Here is a 15,608-nt window from a genome sequence, read left to right as displayed (position 1 = left end):
TTGTCCTGTACACCAAAAGGTTGCAGTTTTGTTTCCGGGTCAAGGCACAGAAGCAGGTTGTGGGTTTGATCCTTAGTCAGGGAACCTATGAGAGGCAACCAATTGATGTTTCTCCATTGCATCAATGTTTCTCTCTCTCTCCCCACCCACCTTTCCTGTCTCTAAAAGCAAGGAGAGAAAAATATCCTTAGGTAGGATAAAAAAAAAAAAGATCATATACTCATACCAGTAGATGCAGAAAAGGCATTTGACACAATCCATCCTCCATTTATGATAAAAATTCAGCATAGTGGGGATTTAGGGAACGTACTTCAACATAATAAAAGCCTTAAATGGCAAACCTACATCTAACATCATACTCAATGGAGAAAAGCTAGAAGCGTTTTCCTTAAGATCAGAAACAATAATATTCACTTTCACCGCTTTTCTTCAACATAATATTGGAAGTCCTAGCCACTACAATCAGACAACAAAAAGAAATAAAAGCCACCTAAACTGGTACAGAAGAAGTCAAACTGTCATTATTTGCAGATGACATTACTACTATATAACATTGATAGTATAGACAACCCTAAACATTCCTCAAAAAAAACTATTAGAAGTGATAAATGAATTTAGTAAAGTTATAGGATGGAAAATTTTTAATATTCAGAAATCAGTTGTATTTTTTTAGCAGAGTTTGGCTTTTTATTGAGCATGTTACAAGAGAGATTGACTGCATTTTGCTATGTACAATATGTACTTCTTTGCCCAAATTTTTGAGGGAAAAAAATAAGGATGCACATTATATATGGGTATGATGATTACATACCATGCGTATAATAATGGGTATAATGATCCTGTACATAATGAGTACAAAAATGTGTATGCATTATACAAAATATGGTAGTCAAAAATACCAAAGTACATATCATCATCCGACTCCTCATATTCTTTTTTTTGTTTGTTTTGCTTCTACTTTCTAACCCCTCAGCTAGGGCAGAAGTGGGGAATGAATGAGGGGACAGGACTTCCTGTTGTTGTAGCACCAGCTTCTGGGGCAAGTCCACCAACCCCTACACTGCAGATGAGGCTCCTGATCTTACCTTAGGCCAGAGCCTTTACAAACAAGTCTGGCCAGAAAGGTCCAACATTTAAACCCACTACTTTAATGAGTGCATTGGTCTTATCCTCTGTCACCATCTTTTTATTGTTGTGCAGGGTGAAGGGCTGAATCAATACAGGTGAGCTGTGAGATGGAGACCATAATTCAGGTGACTGTTGGGTGATCACTGCCAGGCATGGTACTAGTTGCTGGATGAAGTGAAGGTCTCACCCCAAGCTAAGGTCTCTTCTAGGAAGCTAGGAAAAGTGGCAGTCATCTGCAGATCTCTTTGTAGCTTATGCTGTTTGACCCTGGACAGAAAACAGGTGGTGGTTGACCTTGGTTGTCAAGAGTAATCAAGGCTCAGCCACAACAGGACACTGTACACAGCCCACATGGTGGGCACACATTGAGTATCCAGCTTTGTGCCACTGGACCCTACAGGACACCTACTACATTGCAGCACTCTATCAAGCCTGGGAGAAATAGCAGCTCTACGTAATACATAAAAAAAAAAAGAAACACAGGGAGGCTGCCAAAGTGAGGAGACAAAAAACATGGCCCAAATGAAACAACAAAACAGAACCCAGTAAAAGAACTAAACAAAATAGAGACAAGCAATCTATTAGATGCAGAATTGAAAATGCTGGTTATAGGAATGCTCAATGAAGTTACTAGGAAGCTCAATAATATAAAAAAGATTCAGTCAGAAACAAAGGATACACTAATTGAAATAAAAAACAATTTATAGGGAATTAACAGTGTGGATGAAGCTGCGAATCAAATCAGCCATTTGGAACATAAAGAAGCAAGAAATAACTGGTCAGAACAATAAGAAAAAGGTATCCAAAAAAACTGAGGCTAATGTGTGGATCCTCAAAGACAACTTCAAGCAAGCAGACATTTGAATCATGTGGGTCCTGGGAGGAGAAGAGAGAGAAAGAGCAAGAAATTGAAAAAAAAAAAAAAGCCAGAACACTTCCCTAATCTGTTAAAGGAAATAGACATATAAAGTCTGTCTGGAAAAAGTCTAGCCATTGTTAATATAAACAGAATGGTTTGCATGATGTGGATGTAAAAGGGAATACACTGAAATGTGCATGCTTGAACAATGATGACATCACTGTTCTAGTCAGTAGGGATGGTAGACACCATTGAGTGAGCATGTGTACTATGTGGCTGTTGTATTCAAAATGACTGAGCTAGTAGAGCAATGAATTTGCATCAGATTTTGCATTAAGATTGAATGTTCATCTGTGGGAACTATTGGCATGGTCCAGAAGGCCACATGCCAATGTGGGTAACAGGTGACTGGCACCATTGTACCCTGTGGGTATCAGGTGACTGGCAGCTTCATCATGACTACATGCCTGCTCATGAGTCACATGTGGTGCAGAGTGTTTAGGGGAAAAATCAAATCACCCAGGTGACTGAAGCCCCCTATAGCTTAAATTTACTGCCCTGAAACTCCTGGCTTTTCCCAAAACTAAAATCACCTTTTTAAAAGAAAGAAATTTCAGACTACCAATGAGATTTCAGGAAAATATGACACGGAAGCTGATGGTGATTGGGAGATCTATGTGAAGTCATAAGGTGGCAACATTGAAGGGGGCTAAGGCATACAGTGTTTCTTGTATCTTCTTCAGTAAGTATCTTTAGTTTTCATATTATAATGTTGGATACCTTCTGGACAAATCTTGTACAAAGTCCAGGAAGTGCAGAGAATCCCAAACAAGATGAACCAAATAGGCTCACACCAAAACATATCATAGTTAAAATGCCAAAGGTTAAAGATATAAAGAGCATCTTAAACACAGCAAGAGGAAGGCAATTAGTTACCTACGATGGAGCTCCCATAAAACTGCAGTTGCTTTCCCAAAAGAAACTTTGCAGGCTGAAAGGGATTAACAAGAAATATTCAAGGTCATGAAATGCAGGTACCTACAGCCTGCATTTAGAGAAATTAGGATTTCTCTACCTAACAAATATATCATTTAGAATCAAAGGGTAGATAAAGAGCTTCCAAGACAAGAAAGAACTACGGGAGTCCATCATCACCAAACCAGAATTACAGGAAAGGTTAAAGTGCTGTTTTTAAGAAGAAAACTATAAAAAATACAATCAAATGGCAAGAAGTACATATTTATCAAAAATTGAAGCTAAAAAGCAAAAGGAAGAAACAAGCAGCACAGAAACAGAATCATAGTTACAGCGAATGTTTTGATGGTTGCCTGATGGAAAAGGGTCAGGAGGATGGGTAAAAAGGGTAAAGGAATAAGAAGTACAAGTTGGGAGTTTTACTACCATAGTTTAAAGTAAAAAGAGAGGATCCAAGATGGCGGAGGTAAGTGGCAGCTACGCTAACCCCTTTCCAGGATGAATCTGTAATTACAATTAAATTGTAGAGAAATAACTGAGAATAACCAACTAAACACTAGCTGGAGAGAAGCCTTATAACCAAGGACAGACAGAAGAAACTACTTCACCAGAATGTAACTGGTAGGGAGCGCAAAGGAGATGTGACAGGGCTGGCTGGGCTCCCACAGGCAGCAGCTGAGGACCTGGATAAATATTTCAGTGGCTGGGGGCGGGGGTTCCCACTGAGAAGTGTGTGGTCTAAACCCCAAGCTGGGCCCCCCAGCCTATAGCCCCAGAGCTAGCTACGAACCCATGTAACATGTAGCTGTGAAAAGCAGGAGGGTTTCTATCTGCCAGGGTGAGATGCCTGCAGACACAGGGAACCTCATAAAGGGCCAACACACAAAATTTCATTTGCAGGCACTTACCCTGAGCTCCGGCAGCTGGAGGGCAAAGTGGACAAAAAACACTTGGGGAGAGTCTGGGGTTAGTGGCTCTGGGGAGAGAACTGAAGGAACAACTGCCAGGACTCCTGTGCTGAGTCATTCCTCTTACCGCAGGTGCCATCTTTCTCGGGCAGAGCAGTACCCCCCAAGTGGCATTAGTCTGAGAGGAAGCAATAGCCCTGCCTGCATGAATTACTCTGGCTCACCCTGTGGTGCTTAAGCTGGGCTGCTGATTACAGCTGGAGGCTATATCACTGATCAGTTTAACAACTAAGGAGGAGAATATAAAGAAGCAGCCAAAAAGGAAGACAAAGAAACAAACTCCAAATGAAAGAACAAGAAAATTGTCCAGAAGAAGACCTAGATGAAATGGAGGAAAGCAATTTATCAGATAGAGAGTATCCTTATAATCCTTAGTGATTATAATGATACTCAACAGCATGAAAAAGACATATAAACCATAAAAAAGGACCAGTCAGAAGTAAATAATACAGTGGAAGGAATAAACAGTAGGTTAGATGAAGCAAAGGATTGAATCATCGATTTGGAAGATAAGGTAGAAAGAAACATACAGGCAGAGCAGCAAAAAGAAAAAAAAGAATTTAAAAAAATGAGGAGAGCTTGGGAAACATTTTGGATAACATGAAGCCTAACAACATCCACCTCATGAGAATCCCAGATGGAGAAGAGTGCAAGCAAGGGATTGAGAACCTACTTGAAGAAACACTGACTGAATACTTCTCTAATCTGCTGAAGAAAAAAGACACACATGTCCAGCAAGCTCAGAGAGTCCCAAACAAGTTGGACCCAAAGAGGCCTACACCAATACACATCATATTAAAATGACAAGGTTTAAAGACAGGGAGAGAATCCTAAAAGCTGCAAGACAAAGTAAGGTAGTTACCTATGAGGGAGCTCCAATTAGACTGGCAACTCAACAGAAACATTTCAGGCCAGAAGGAAGTGGTGCGAAGTATTCAAGGTGATGAAAAGCAAGGACCTAAAACCAGCTCCTTTACCCAGCAAGGCTAGCATTTAAAATTGAAGGAGAAACAAGGAGCTTTCTAGACAAGAAAAGGCTAAAGGAGTTTGTTAACAAGAAACCGGTACTACAACAAATGTTAAAGGGCTTGCTTTACGAAGAAGTAAGAGGAGGAGACAGAGGTGGGAGAGTGGGAAGGAAATTCAGGGGAGGGGATAAAAGGAGGGCAGAGAGGGTGGAGGAATGTGAGGGAGGAGGAGAAGAGAAAAAACAATGTAACAAAATGGCACAATATATGTATCTATCAATAACCATCTTAAATCTAAGTGGCTTAAATGCTTCTACCAAAAGATATAAGGTAGTTGAGTGCATAAGTAAACAAGACCTGTATATATACTGTCTCTAAGAAACCCATCTCAAATTGAAAGATACACATAGACTAAAAGTGAAGGAATGGAAAAAGATATTTCATGTGAGGGGGGGCAGCTGGGGTAGCACTACTTATACCCCAAAAATTAGACTTTAAAATCAAGGCTATAGGAAAATACAAGGAAAATACTATATAGTAATAAAGGGAACAATCCAAGAAAAGAATAAAACTCAAGTAAACATTTATGCACACAACATAACACCTTATATGTGGAGCAAATCTTTATGGTCATAAAGGGAATGATCCACAGAAATACAGTCATCTCTGTGATTTTAATATCCCATTGACTTCAGTGGGTAGATCTTCCAGACAGAAAACCAGTAAGGAAACAGTGGCCTTAAATGACATACTAGATCTAAATGGATTTCAATGATATCTTCACCAAAAGCAGCAGAATATACATACTTTTCAAGTGTACATGAAATGTGTTGTGGGTTAGACCACATGTTTGGACACAAAACAAGTCTCAGTAAATTTAAAAAGATTGACATCATATCACAAGCATCTTCTCAGACCAAGATGCTATGAAATCAATCACAAGAACACTGAAAAACAAGCAAAGACATGAAAGCTAAATAACATGTTATTAAACAACAAATGGGTCAACAACGAGATCAAGGAGGAAATAAAAAATACCATGAAAATGAGAAGACAATGATTCAGAATCTGTGGGGCACTGGGAAAACAACCCTAAGAGAGAAATTCGTAGCATTAAAGGCCTATCTCAAAAAAAGAAAGAAAGAAAGAAAGAGCTAAAGTAAACAAACTTCACAGTTAAAGGAATTTGAAAAAGAACAGCACATTGAGCCCAAAGTGAGTAGAAGGAGGGATATAAAAAGATCAGAGCAGAAATAATCGAAATAGAGTCTAAAAAACGATAGAAGAGAGAAATGAATCCAAGAGCTGGTTCTTTGAAAAGATAAACAAAACTGGCAAACCTTCAACCAGACTCATTAAGAAAAAAAGAGAAAGGACCTAAATAAATAAAATCAGAAATGAAAGAGGAGAAATAACAGTTGACACCCCAATATGCAAATAATTGTAAGAAAACATTATGGACAATTATATGCCAACAAACTGAATAATGTGGAATAAGTCGATAAATTTCTAGAAACATACAATCTTCCAAAAATAAATCAGAAAGAATCACAATCTAAATAGAAAGATTACGCCTGGGTAAATTGAAGCAGTAATGAAAAAACTCCCAACAGTCAAGAGCCCTAGACCAGATGTCTTCACAGGTGAATTTTACCGAACATTCTGAGAATTAACACCTCTCCTTCTCAAACTGTTTCATAAAATTCAAGAGGAGGGAAGGCTCCCAAAATCATTTTAGGAAGCCAGCATTACCCTAATTCCAAACCCAGATAAAGATACTACAAAGAAAGAAAATTATAGGCTAATATCCCTCATGAACACAAACACTAAAATCCTCAACAAATTCTTAGCAAACCAAATACAGCAATGCATCAAAATGATCATACACTATGATGAACAGGGATTTATTCTGGGAGTGCAAGGTTGGTACAACATTTGCAAATCAATAAATGTGATTCACCATATAAACAAAATAAAGGATAGAAACCACATGATCATATCACTAAATGCAGAAAAAGCACTGGATAAAATCCAGCACATACTCATTATATAAACTATCAGTAAAGTGGAAATAGGGAGAACATACTTAAACCTAATGAAGGCCATATATGACAGTCCCACTCCTAGCATCATACTCCACATGAGGAAACTACAAGCTTTTTCCTGGAGATCAGTAATAAGTTAGGGATGTCAGCTTTCACCTCTCTCATTCAACACAGTACTGGAAGTCCTAGCCACAGCAGTCAGACAGGAAAAGGAAATAAAAGGCATCCAAGTTGGAAACAAGGAAGTAAAACTCATTATTTGCAGATGACATGATACTGTATGTAGAGAACCCGAGGATTCCACCAAGAAACTACTCGTACTGATCAATGAATTCAGCAAAATAGCAAGATACAAAATTAATATCCAGAAATCAATTGCATTTTTATTTGCCAAAAACAAACTAACAGAAATAGGACTAAAGAAAACAATCCCATTCACAATTGCTTCAAAAAGAATAAAATACCTAGGAATAAACCTAACCAGGAATATAAAAGACCTGTACTCAGGAAATAATAAGACACTGAAGAAAGAAATGTAGGAAGATACAAATAAGTGGAAGCACATATTGTGTTCCTGGATTGAAAGAATTAACATCATTTGTCCATACTACCCTAAGCAATCTGTAGATTCAACACAATTCCTGTCAAGATCCCAATGATTTTCACAGAATTAGGACAAATATTTCCAAAATGTATGTGGAACCAATAAAGCTTCTCCACATAGCAACAGCAATCCTGAGAGAGAAGAACAAAGTCGAAGGAATTACACTACCTAATATCAAACTATATTACAAGGTCATAGCAATTTAAACAGCCTCCTTTGGCATAAAAACAGACACATAAATGAATGGAACATGATACAAAGCCCAGAAATAAATCCACAACTTTATAGTCAATTTATATTTGACACAGGAAGCAAGTACATACAATGGGCTAAAGACAGTTTATTTAATAATTGTTTTTTTTAAAAAATTGAACGGATACATGCAGGAAAATGAAACTAGATCACCTTCTTACCCCCCCCACAAGAATAAATTGAAAATGGATGAAAGACTTAAATGTCATACCTGAAAACATAAAAATCCAAGAAGAAAACAGGCACAAAAATCTCATTGTTCATAGCATTTTTAGAATAAATTTTAAAAATATTTTATTTATTTTTAGAGAAGATAAGGGAGGAAGAGAGGGAGAGAAACATCAATGTATGGTTGCCCCTTGCACAACCCCACTGGAGACCTGGCCCTCAACCCAGGCATGTGCCCTGACTGGGAATTGAACTAGGGACCTTTTGGTTCTCAGGCTGGCATGGCACTCATTCTACTGAGCCACACCAGCCAGGGCCAAACTAAAAAGTACTTGCACAACCAAGGAAATCATCAGGTAAATAAGTGACAACCTACAGAATGGGAGAACTTATTCACCAATACATCTGATAAGGTGTTAATATCCAAAATTTATAAAATACTTACAAAACTCAACACCAAAAAACCCCAAACAACCCAATTAATTAAAAAATGGGCAAGGAACCTGAACAGACACTTCTCCAAAGAGGGCATATAGATGGCCAATAGACATATGAAAAGATGCTCCATGTCACTAATCATCAGAGAAATGTAAATGAAAACATCATGAGATATCTCACACAGAATGGCTATCATCAATAAATCAACAAACAAGTGCTGGTGAGGACATGGAGAAAGGGGAACCTTTTTGCATTATTGGTTGGATGCAGATTGGTGCAGCCACTGTGGACAGCAGGATGGAAGTACCTCAAAAAATTTTAAGTGGATCTGCCTTTTTGACCCAGTGACCCCACTTCTGGAAATATAACTGAAGGAACCCGAAACACTAATTCATGGTAACATAAGCACCCCTGTATTTATTGCAGCATTATTTACAATTGCCAAGATATGGAAACAGCCCATGTGTCCATCAGTACATGAATGGATAAAACAACTATGGGAACCCTGGCTGGTGTGGCTCAGTGGATTGAGTGCTGGCCTGCAAACCAGAGGGTTACCAGTTTGATTCCCAGTCAGGGCACATGCCTGGGTTTCAGACTAGGTCACCAGTGGGGGTTGCACAAGAGGCAACCACCCGCTGATGTTACTCTCCCTCCCTTTGTCCTTTCCTTCCCCTTTGTATTCAAAACAAAACAAAACACAACTCTGGGACATTTACAGAATGGAATACTTACTTGGTTTTAAAAAAAGAAAAAGACTGTTTTAACAGTCTGGATGAACCTGGAGAAAATTATTCTAAGTGAAATAAGCCAGTTACAGAAAGACAAATGCCATATAATTTCACTCATATGTGGAATTTAATGAACAAACTGAACTAACAAGGAAAATGGAACAGACTCATAGATGGAGGGCAGGATGACAGCTAGTGGGGTGCAGTTGGAGGGATGGAGCAAAGAGCAAAAAGGACTCATGGACATGGACAACATTTTGGTGATTGCTGGGGGAATGGAGGTATAGGAGGACTGAATGGTAATGGGGAAAATACAATAAAGATCAGTTTCTTTTTAAAAGTACAAACTGGTAGTTGCAGAATCGTCATGGGGATGTAAATAGAGCATAGGGAATAGAGCACCAAAATGTATGTACGTCCCAGGGTCATACACAACAGTGCGGTGTTTAAAGGAGTGGGGGTCATGGCTGGGTGGAGGAGGGAGAAAAGCTGGGACAACTGTAATAGCATAAACAATGAAAATATAACTAAAAATAAAAATACATTGGGAAACAAAATGGTGATAAGGACTAAAATCACTGTAGACATTTAGTATATGTCAGCTACTGTGCCAGGAACATCACATGTTTTTCATTTTGTATTTATAATAACCAGCAAAACTATTGTCGTTTTAGAGGAAACTGGGTTTTTGAGCAGTTAGGCAACTTTTCCAAAGTTGTACCACTAATAAGTGCAGAGCTGAGATTTAGACCAGGATGTGCATGGTGCCAGAGTCTGTATAATCTCCTTCCATGTTGCTTCCTCTTCCTTATTCCCACTCCAATAATTATCCGTTCTGTGCTTTAGCTGATAAGAAAGAAGGAAAGTTACATTTACCTATGCCATACCAAGCACTTTCTTAGTTTTTGCTTTTTTAATCCTTCACTCTTAAAAAAGCACTGATACATATATATACTTCTATTGCTAGAATAGAATATTACTTAGCCATATAAAAACAATGAAATAGCCCTGGCTGGTGTAGCCTAGTGGATTGAGCGCGGGCTGCCAACCAAAGGGTCACCAGTTCGATTCCCAGTCAGGGCACATGCCTGGGTTGCAGGCCAGGTCCCCAGTGGGGGCCACATGAGAGGCAGCCACACATTGATGTTAACTCTTTCTCACTCTCTTTCCCTCTCTCTAAAAATAAATAAATAAAATCTTTTAAAAAGCAATGAAATAATTACATTTTATGATAGCATGGATGGACCCAGAGGGTGTTATGCTCAATGAAATAAGTCAGACAGAAAAAGACAAATACCATATGATTTCACTTAGTGTGGAATCTAAATAACAAACAAAACAGAAACAAACTCAGATTCAGAGAACATTTTGATGGTTGCCAGAGGTGAAGCAGATTTTGGGATGGGTGAAAAAGGGGAAAGAGTTAAGAGGTACAAATTGCCACTTGTAAAAACAGTTACAGGATGTAAATTACAGCATGGGGAATATAGTCAGTAATATTGTAATAACTATGTATGGAGTCAGATGGGTGCTATATTTATTGGGGTGATCACTTTGTAAATTATATAAATGTGTATTTACTATGTTATTCACCTGAAAGTAATATAATATTGTATGTCAACTATACACACAAAAATTGCTTTTAAAAAGCAACATGTACTCTTGAATTAGAAGGTTAATATCAGGTCCTGGCTGGTGTGGCTCAGTGGATTGAGCACCAGCCTGCAAACCAAAGGGTCACAGGTTCAGTTCCCAGTCAGGGCCTTGGTTGCATGCCTCAGTCGAAGGCCAGATCCCCAGTTACCATCACATGAGAGGCAACCACACATTGATGTTTCACTCCTCTTTCTCACTCCTTTCCCCTCTCTCTGTGTGTAAACAAACAAACAAACAAACAAAGAAGGTTAATATCAGGAACACAAGGGAATTGTGTCGCTCATTCTCTGGAAGTAGTGATTTATCAATACTTTTGAAAGAATATGATTTGTGAATTGTTACTATATGACCCAAATTCATTAGAACAAGCAGTGTGAAATGTGCTTTGAAACATCTCTGAGACAATTAGTAGCAAAGGAAAGTGTTTCTTTTATGTATCTACAACCCCACCAACTGGTAGCATAGCCCAAGCTCACTACTTTTGATACCACAACCCATCCTTGACCTGGCTTGAACCATGATACACTTGAGGGTAAAGGTACAAATTCTAGACTAGGCGTGGTTACTGATTGTTTGTGGGTAAATCAGAGATGGTTGCCAGGAGTTCAGTTTGGACAACTGAGCAGATAGCTGGTGGCATCATAATGAGGTAACCAAGACAGGAGACAATGACAGTTTGGGAAAGATGTGCTATCACTTTTTTACATGTTGATGAGTTAGTGCTACCTGTGAAAACTAGAGCCCGAATAGGCTACCCAATATCTGAATAGATGGACGCAGCCTTCATGTTATCTGCTGTGTCTCAGTTGCTGCATATATTAGGGGTTTTGTGTCTCTTTTATGAGCTCATAAAATATTAAATTGCCTATTTCTAATTTGATCCCCCGTTGCATATCCACATGTCATTTATCCTTGTCCTAGCAAAGCTTTCCTACCGTGCACACATTCCACAGAAATCACTTCGTTGGATCTTTTTAAACTTCTGATTTTAGGAATATTGAAACATGCATCATTCGCCTGTAAGTGGAGACTGCAGTTGCCTCTGCAAATGTGAGGAAGATGCTTGATGGAGTGTTTCTTGTTACATTACCACACCAATGGAAATCACTGAGTTGATAATGCTGTTACATGTTTCTGTTTCATTTATTTTTAAATGTAATAACAATGTTCATTCATTTTATTTATAGCTCCAAAAGGAATTCTTCATTTGTCTCCTGATGTTTATCAAGAGATGGAAGCCAGCCGCCACAAAGTAATCTCTGGCACTACCCTAGGCTATTTGTCACCCAAAGATATGAACCAACCCTCCAGCTCTTTCTTCAGTATATCTCCCACCTCGAATAGCTCAGCCACAATTGCCAGGGAACTCCTAATGAATGGAACATCTCCTACGGCAGAAGCCATAGGGTTAAAAGGAAGTTCTCCTACTCCCCCTTGTCCTGCAGTACAACCTTCAAAACAGCTGGAATATTTAGCAAGGATTCAAGGCTTCCAGGTATGAATTAAAAGCAAATGAAACAATTTATTAGCTCCAAATCCTTCATCTGTATCCATCAGAAAGCTCATCCTTGCCTGCCAGTGTGATGACCCCAATGCCATTCACATTGTATATTATTAGGAACACAAACGAGAGAGAAAAGAGAGCTATATGCACATGCCTCATGATTTTTATTTTCATTCTACCTGGTAATTATTTTTCTGCCTGGCTCTCCTCCATTTTTTTTCTTTCTCCTTTTTTAAAAAATATTTTTCTTTCTCTATATTCCAGTTGGTTTTGATTGGTACATCTATCTCCTCACTCTGTGTTCCACAAACAAAAATTCTGCCTTTATACATTTTGCAGTAGTATTGAGCTCTAAGTTCTTCCTCCTTTTACAGTAAGGTTGAGTTTTTCTAACTATGCTTTTACTTTCATAGCAGTTTTGAATTTAACCTTCTATTCCTAGTAATGGTTCAGGTATACCATTAAGTTATAATATCCTAGAGGTCTGTTACCTTAGGGATTGATGAAAAATGGTATTAGAACAATAATGAAATGCTTCCTAGGTGTTTGAGGCATACCAATATGTATTTATTTTACTGGATCATGTTTGGACCTTCTGGGGTAATAACACCGGCCTCAGATGGCACCAGCCATCTGTGCAGTGAAACAGCCAATTCTGTTTCACTGAGAGCAGTCTAACACTTACTGTAGTCCACTTAACTGGTTGTGTATATGAGTTTGGGGATAGAAACTCTCCCCATCTATTCTTTGTTCCCTTTTGGAAAAAAACTAACAGTCCTCTATGGATAGAATTTTGGAAATAATTGTTAACTCTAGGAAGAGGAAACACCTGTGTTCTGATTTCTTCATTGCCTTGAAAATCACGTGCTGACCTGTAATCGCTAACGTGACTGGCGAGGTTTCTCGAACTTGAGTGTGCGAGTCTCACTCCCTCAGAGTCGACTGTTTTCATCCTCTTCTACATCTTAGTCTTATTCCTTAAGACCAAAAACTGTAATTTTCTTTAGAAATATGCCTTGGAAGATGTGTATTATGTAGAGTGATCATGTATTTATACACATTTTACAAGTTTAGATACAAAATAAGAAAGAAGATCATGTGTTGCAGGGGATTTTGCATGTTTTTTTCCCTCATAGGAAATGGATTCATTCAAATCTATTGTCAGGTAGTTATTAGTGTTTTTAATTAGACTATTTATAAATTAAAGAAGCTGTTACTAATCATTGGTTCTGTTATCTGAAATTTTAAATGCTTAAAGTTTAGAATTTGGTATTGTTTATTATAAGAATGACAATAAATCACTGTTCAAAATAAAGACCTCGATTTATGCAGTTAAAGTACTGGGAAAAAAGAAAGTAATTTCTAGTTCTGTGTATTATCTGCACAGGATGAACTAGAAATAAATTGTCATGAAATGAAATCCACTGCTTACTTACAAATCCAGTCATTTAGAAATGCCTGGAAGTAACACTGCATTCTTTAAAAAACAAAGCACAAATTGCATTCAAGCTCTGGATTTTTTTTTGCTTGGAGATGTTATTATGGTAGATGCAGTTTTGCTACTTCAATTTTTTATTTGTATTTTAACATATATTTACTTTAGTTAAAATGTTATCTGTTTTCCCCATTTTGGGGCTGACTGCTCAGACCTTTTTAAAAAAACTTACATAGAGATAATACTTGTTATTTAAGGTCCAGTTAAACATATCCAAATTTGTATACTGTGACTTTTACATACTCATGAATATAAACAGGCTTCTTTGGTCAAATGAGCTTGGCATTGATGTGAAACACTGCCTCTAATGGATCATGATCTACAGCTGAGCAGTGAACGGAATCTGTGGGAAACGGCTTAGTGTCCTGTGAGATGCCGCTGTGCACATCTTCATTTCGCAGTAGAAGGTCTTTGTGGTTAAGAGTTTTAAAGCCTATTTCTTTTACTTTCTCAGGTATATTTACCTGGTAGAAGAACACATAGATTGTGTCTATTTCTTAAATGTTTTCATTGGACTGTAGCTTAGAAATTATAGGGCCAAGTTGTTATGGATTACATGCTATTCTGTTATTTTTACTTCTGGAATTTAAAAACAATGAATTCTTTTACTGTGTTTCTAGGTTAGTATTTTTTGTTATTGTACACTGAATAGATATTATTCTTATTGAATATTGTATAAACCCTTCTTTGGCCTTCTTTGCCCACTGAAATTTGATGTGACAACTATATTGTATTGCAAAGTAAAATTATATTAGTGTACTTAAAACTAAGTTGTTCTAACTTTTAATTTTTTCATTATCTAGTCTTTAATTAAAATTTATAAATTACAAAAAACTTATTTGCTCACCAGAGTGTAGGTATTAAGCTCACATTCTTTTGCTTAAATCTATAAAATAAATTATTATACAATTAAAGATATTATTAATAAAGCTGATTTCACAGAGCAGAATGTGACTGAATGCTTGCACATTCTTGGTAATTTTTTTATTTTTGCTTGGGCTCACCTAAAGTTTTTAATCACATTTTAGAAGTAAGCTTTGGATCTTTGTTATAAATGAATATTTGTTTCTTTGCAACTTTTTGAGTGCATTTTAATTACCCTCTTTAAAACTTGAATGTTTTTAATGATTGTTTTATTTTTTTAGCAAAAAGTTTTATGTTATTAGTTCTGTGAACCTCAGACTTTATGCTTCAGTCAGTATGCTTCTGTAACATTATGCGTTTCATAAAAACTCATTTGAAATTATACTCAGACCATAGTGTTTCAGGGCTTTTTGTTGTGTAATTTGATATTTAATTATAATGCCAAAATGTTTCAAATTCAAATGACTTTTTAAAGAAAATTACGATGGGAGAGATATTCTTGAAACGCTGTACATTTGGGCTGAAATAGAATACTTTTTGTTATGTTTTAATTTACATTCTAAGTTTTTATATCTTTAATATGATTTTTCATACTAGTTACATTAGAAATATCTTTGTATAATTAAATATAAGCAGTTTCTTTGTTTAAATGAGTCATTAGAAAACTATTAGATTGAACATTGAAATGATTTACAGTTATTCCTTGGTATCTGTGAAGATTAGTTCCAGGACCCTCACAGACACCAAAACCCATAGGTGCTCAAGTCCCTTATGTCAAATGGAGCAATATTTACTTATAACTTACACAAATCTTCCTGTGTACTTTAAATCACATCAGATTACTTATAATACTTACCACAATGTGAATTCTATGTAATTTTCATACAGTGTTGTTTAGGGAATAATGACAAGTCCAGTACAGATGCCACCATCATAAGCCTGACCGCACAGTA

General features: G+C 37.3%; 1 protein-coding gene across 9 annotated transcripts in view; it reads left to right on the top strand.

Annotated features, from left to right (window-relative positions):
• Positions 1 to 15,608, top strand: part of STAU2 (staufen double-stranded RNA binding protein 2) — a 365,226-nt gene that overhangs the window by 186,256 nt on the left and 163,362 nt on the right. For all 9 annotated transcript variants that reach the window (XM_053661197.1, XM_053661198.1, XM_053661195.1 and 6 more), the window contains one exon: positions 11,980 to 12,287. In XM_053661197.1, the coding sequence (XP_053517172.1) occupies positions 11,980 to 12,287 (308 nt within the window). The remainder of the gene's footprint in view (positions 1 to 11,979; positions 12,288 to 15,608) is intronic.

Source organism: Artibeus jamaicensis, unplaced genomic scaffold (genome assembly GCF_021234435.1).
Source record: "Artibeus jamaicensis isolate MK-2021 breed Jamaican fruit bat unplaced genomic scaffold, CSHL_Jam_final scaffold_916, whole genome shotgun sequence".
Lineage (NCBI taxonomy): Eukaryota > Metazoa > Chordata > Mammalia > Chiroptera > Phyllostomidae > Artibeus > Artibeus jamaicensis.
This window is presented reverse-complemented; position numbering and strand designations above follow the sequence as displayed.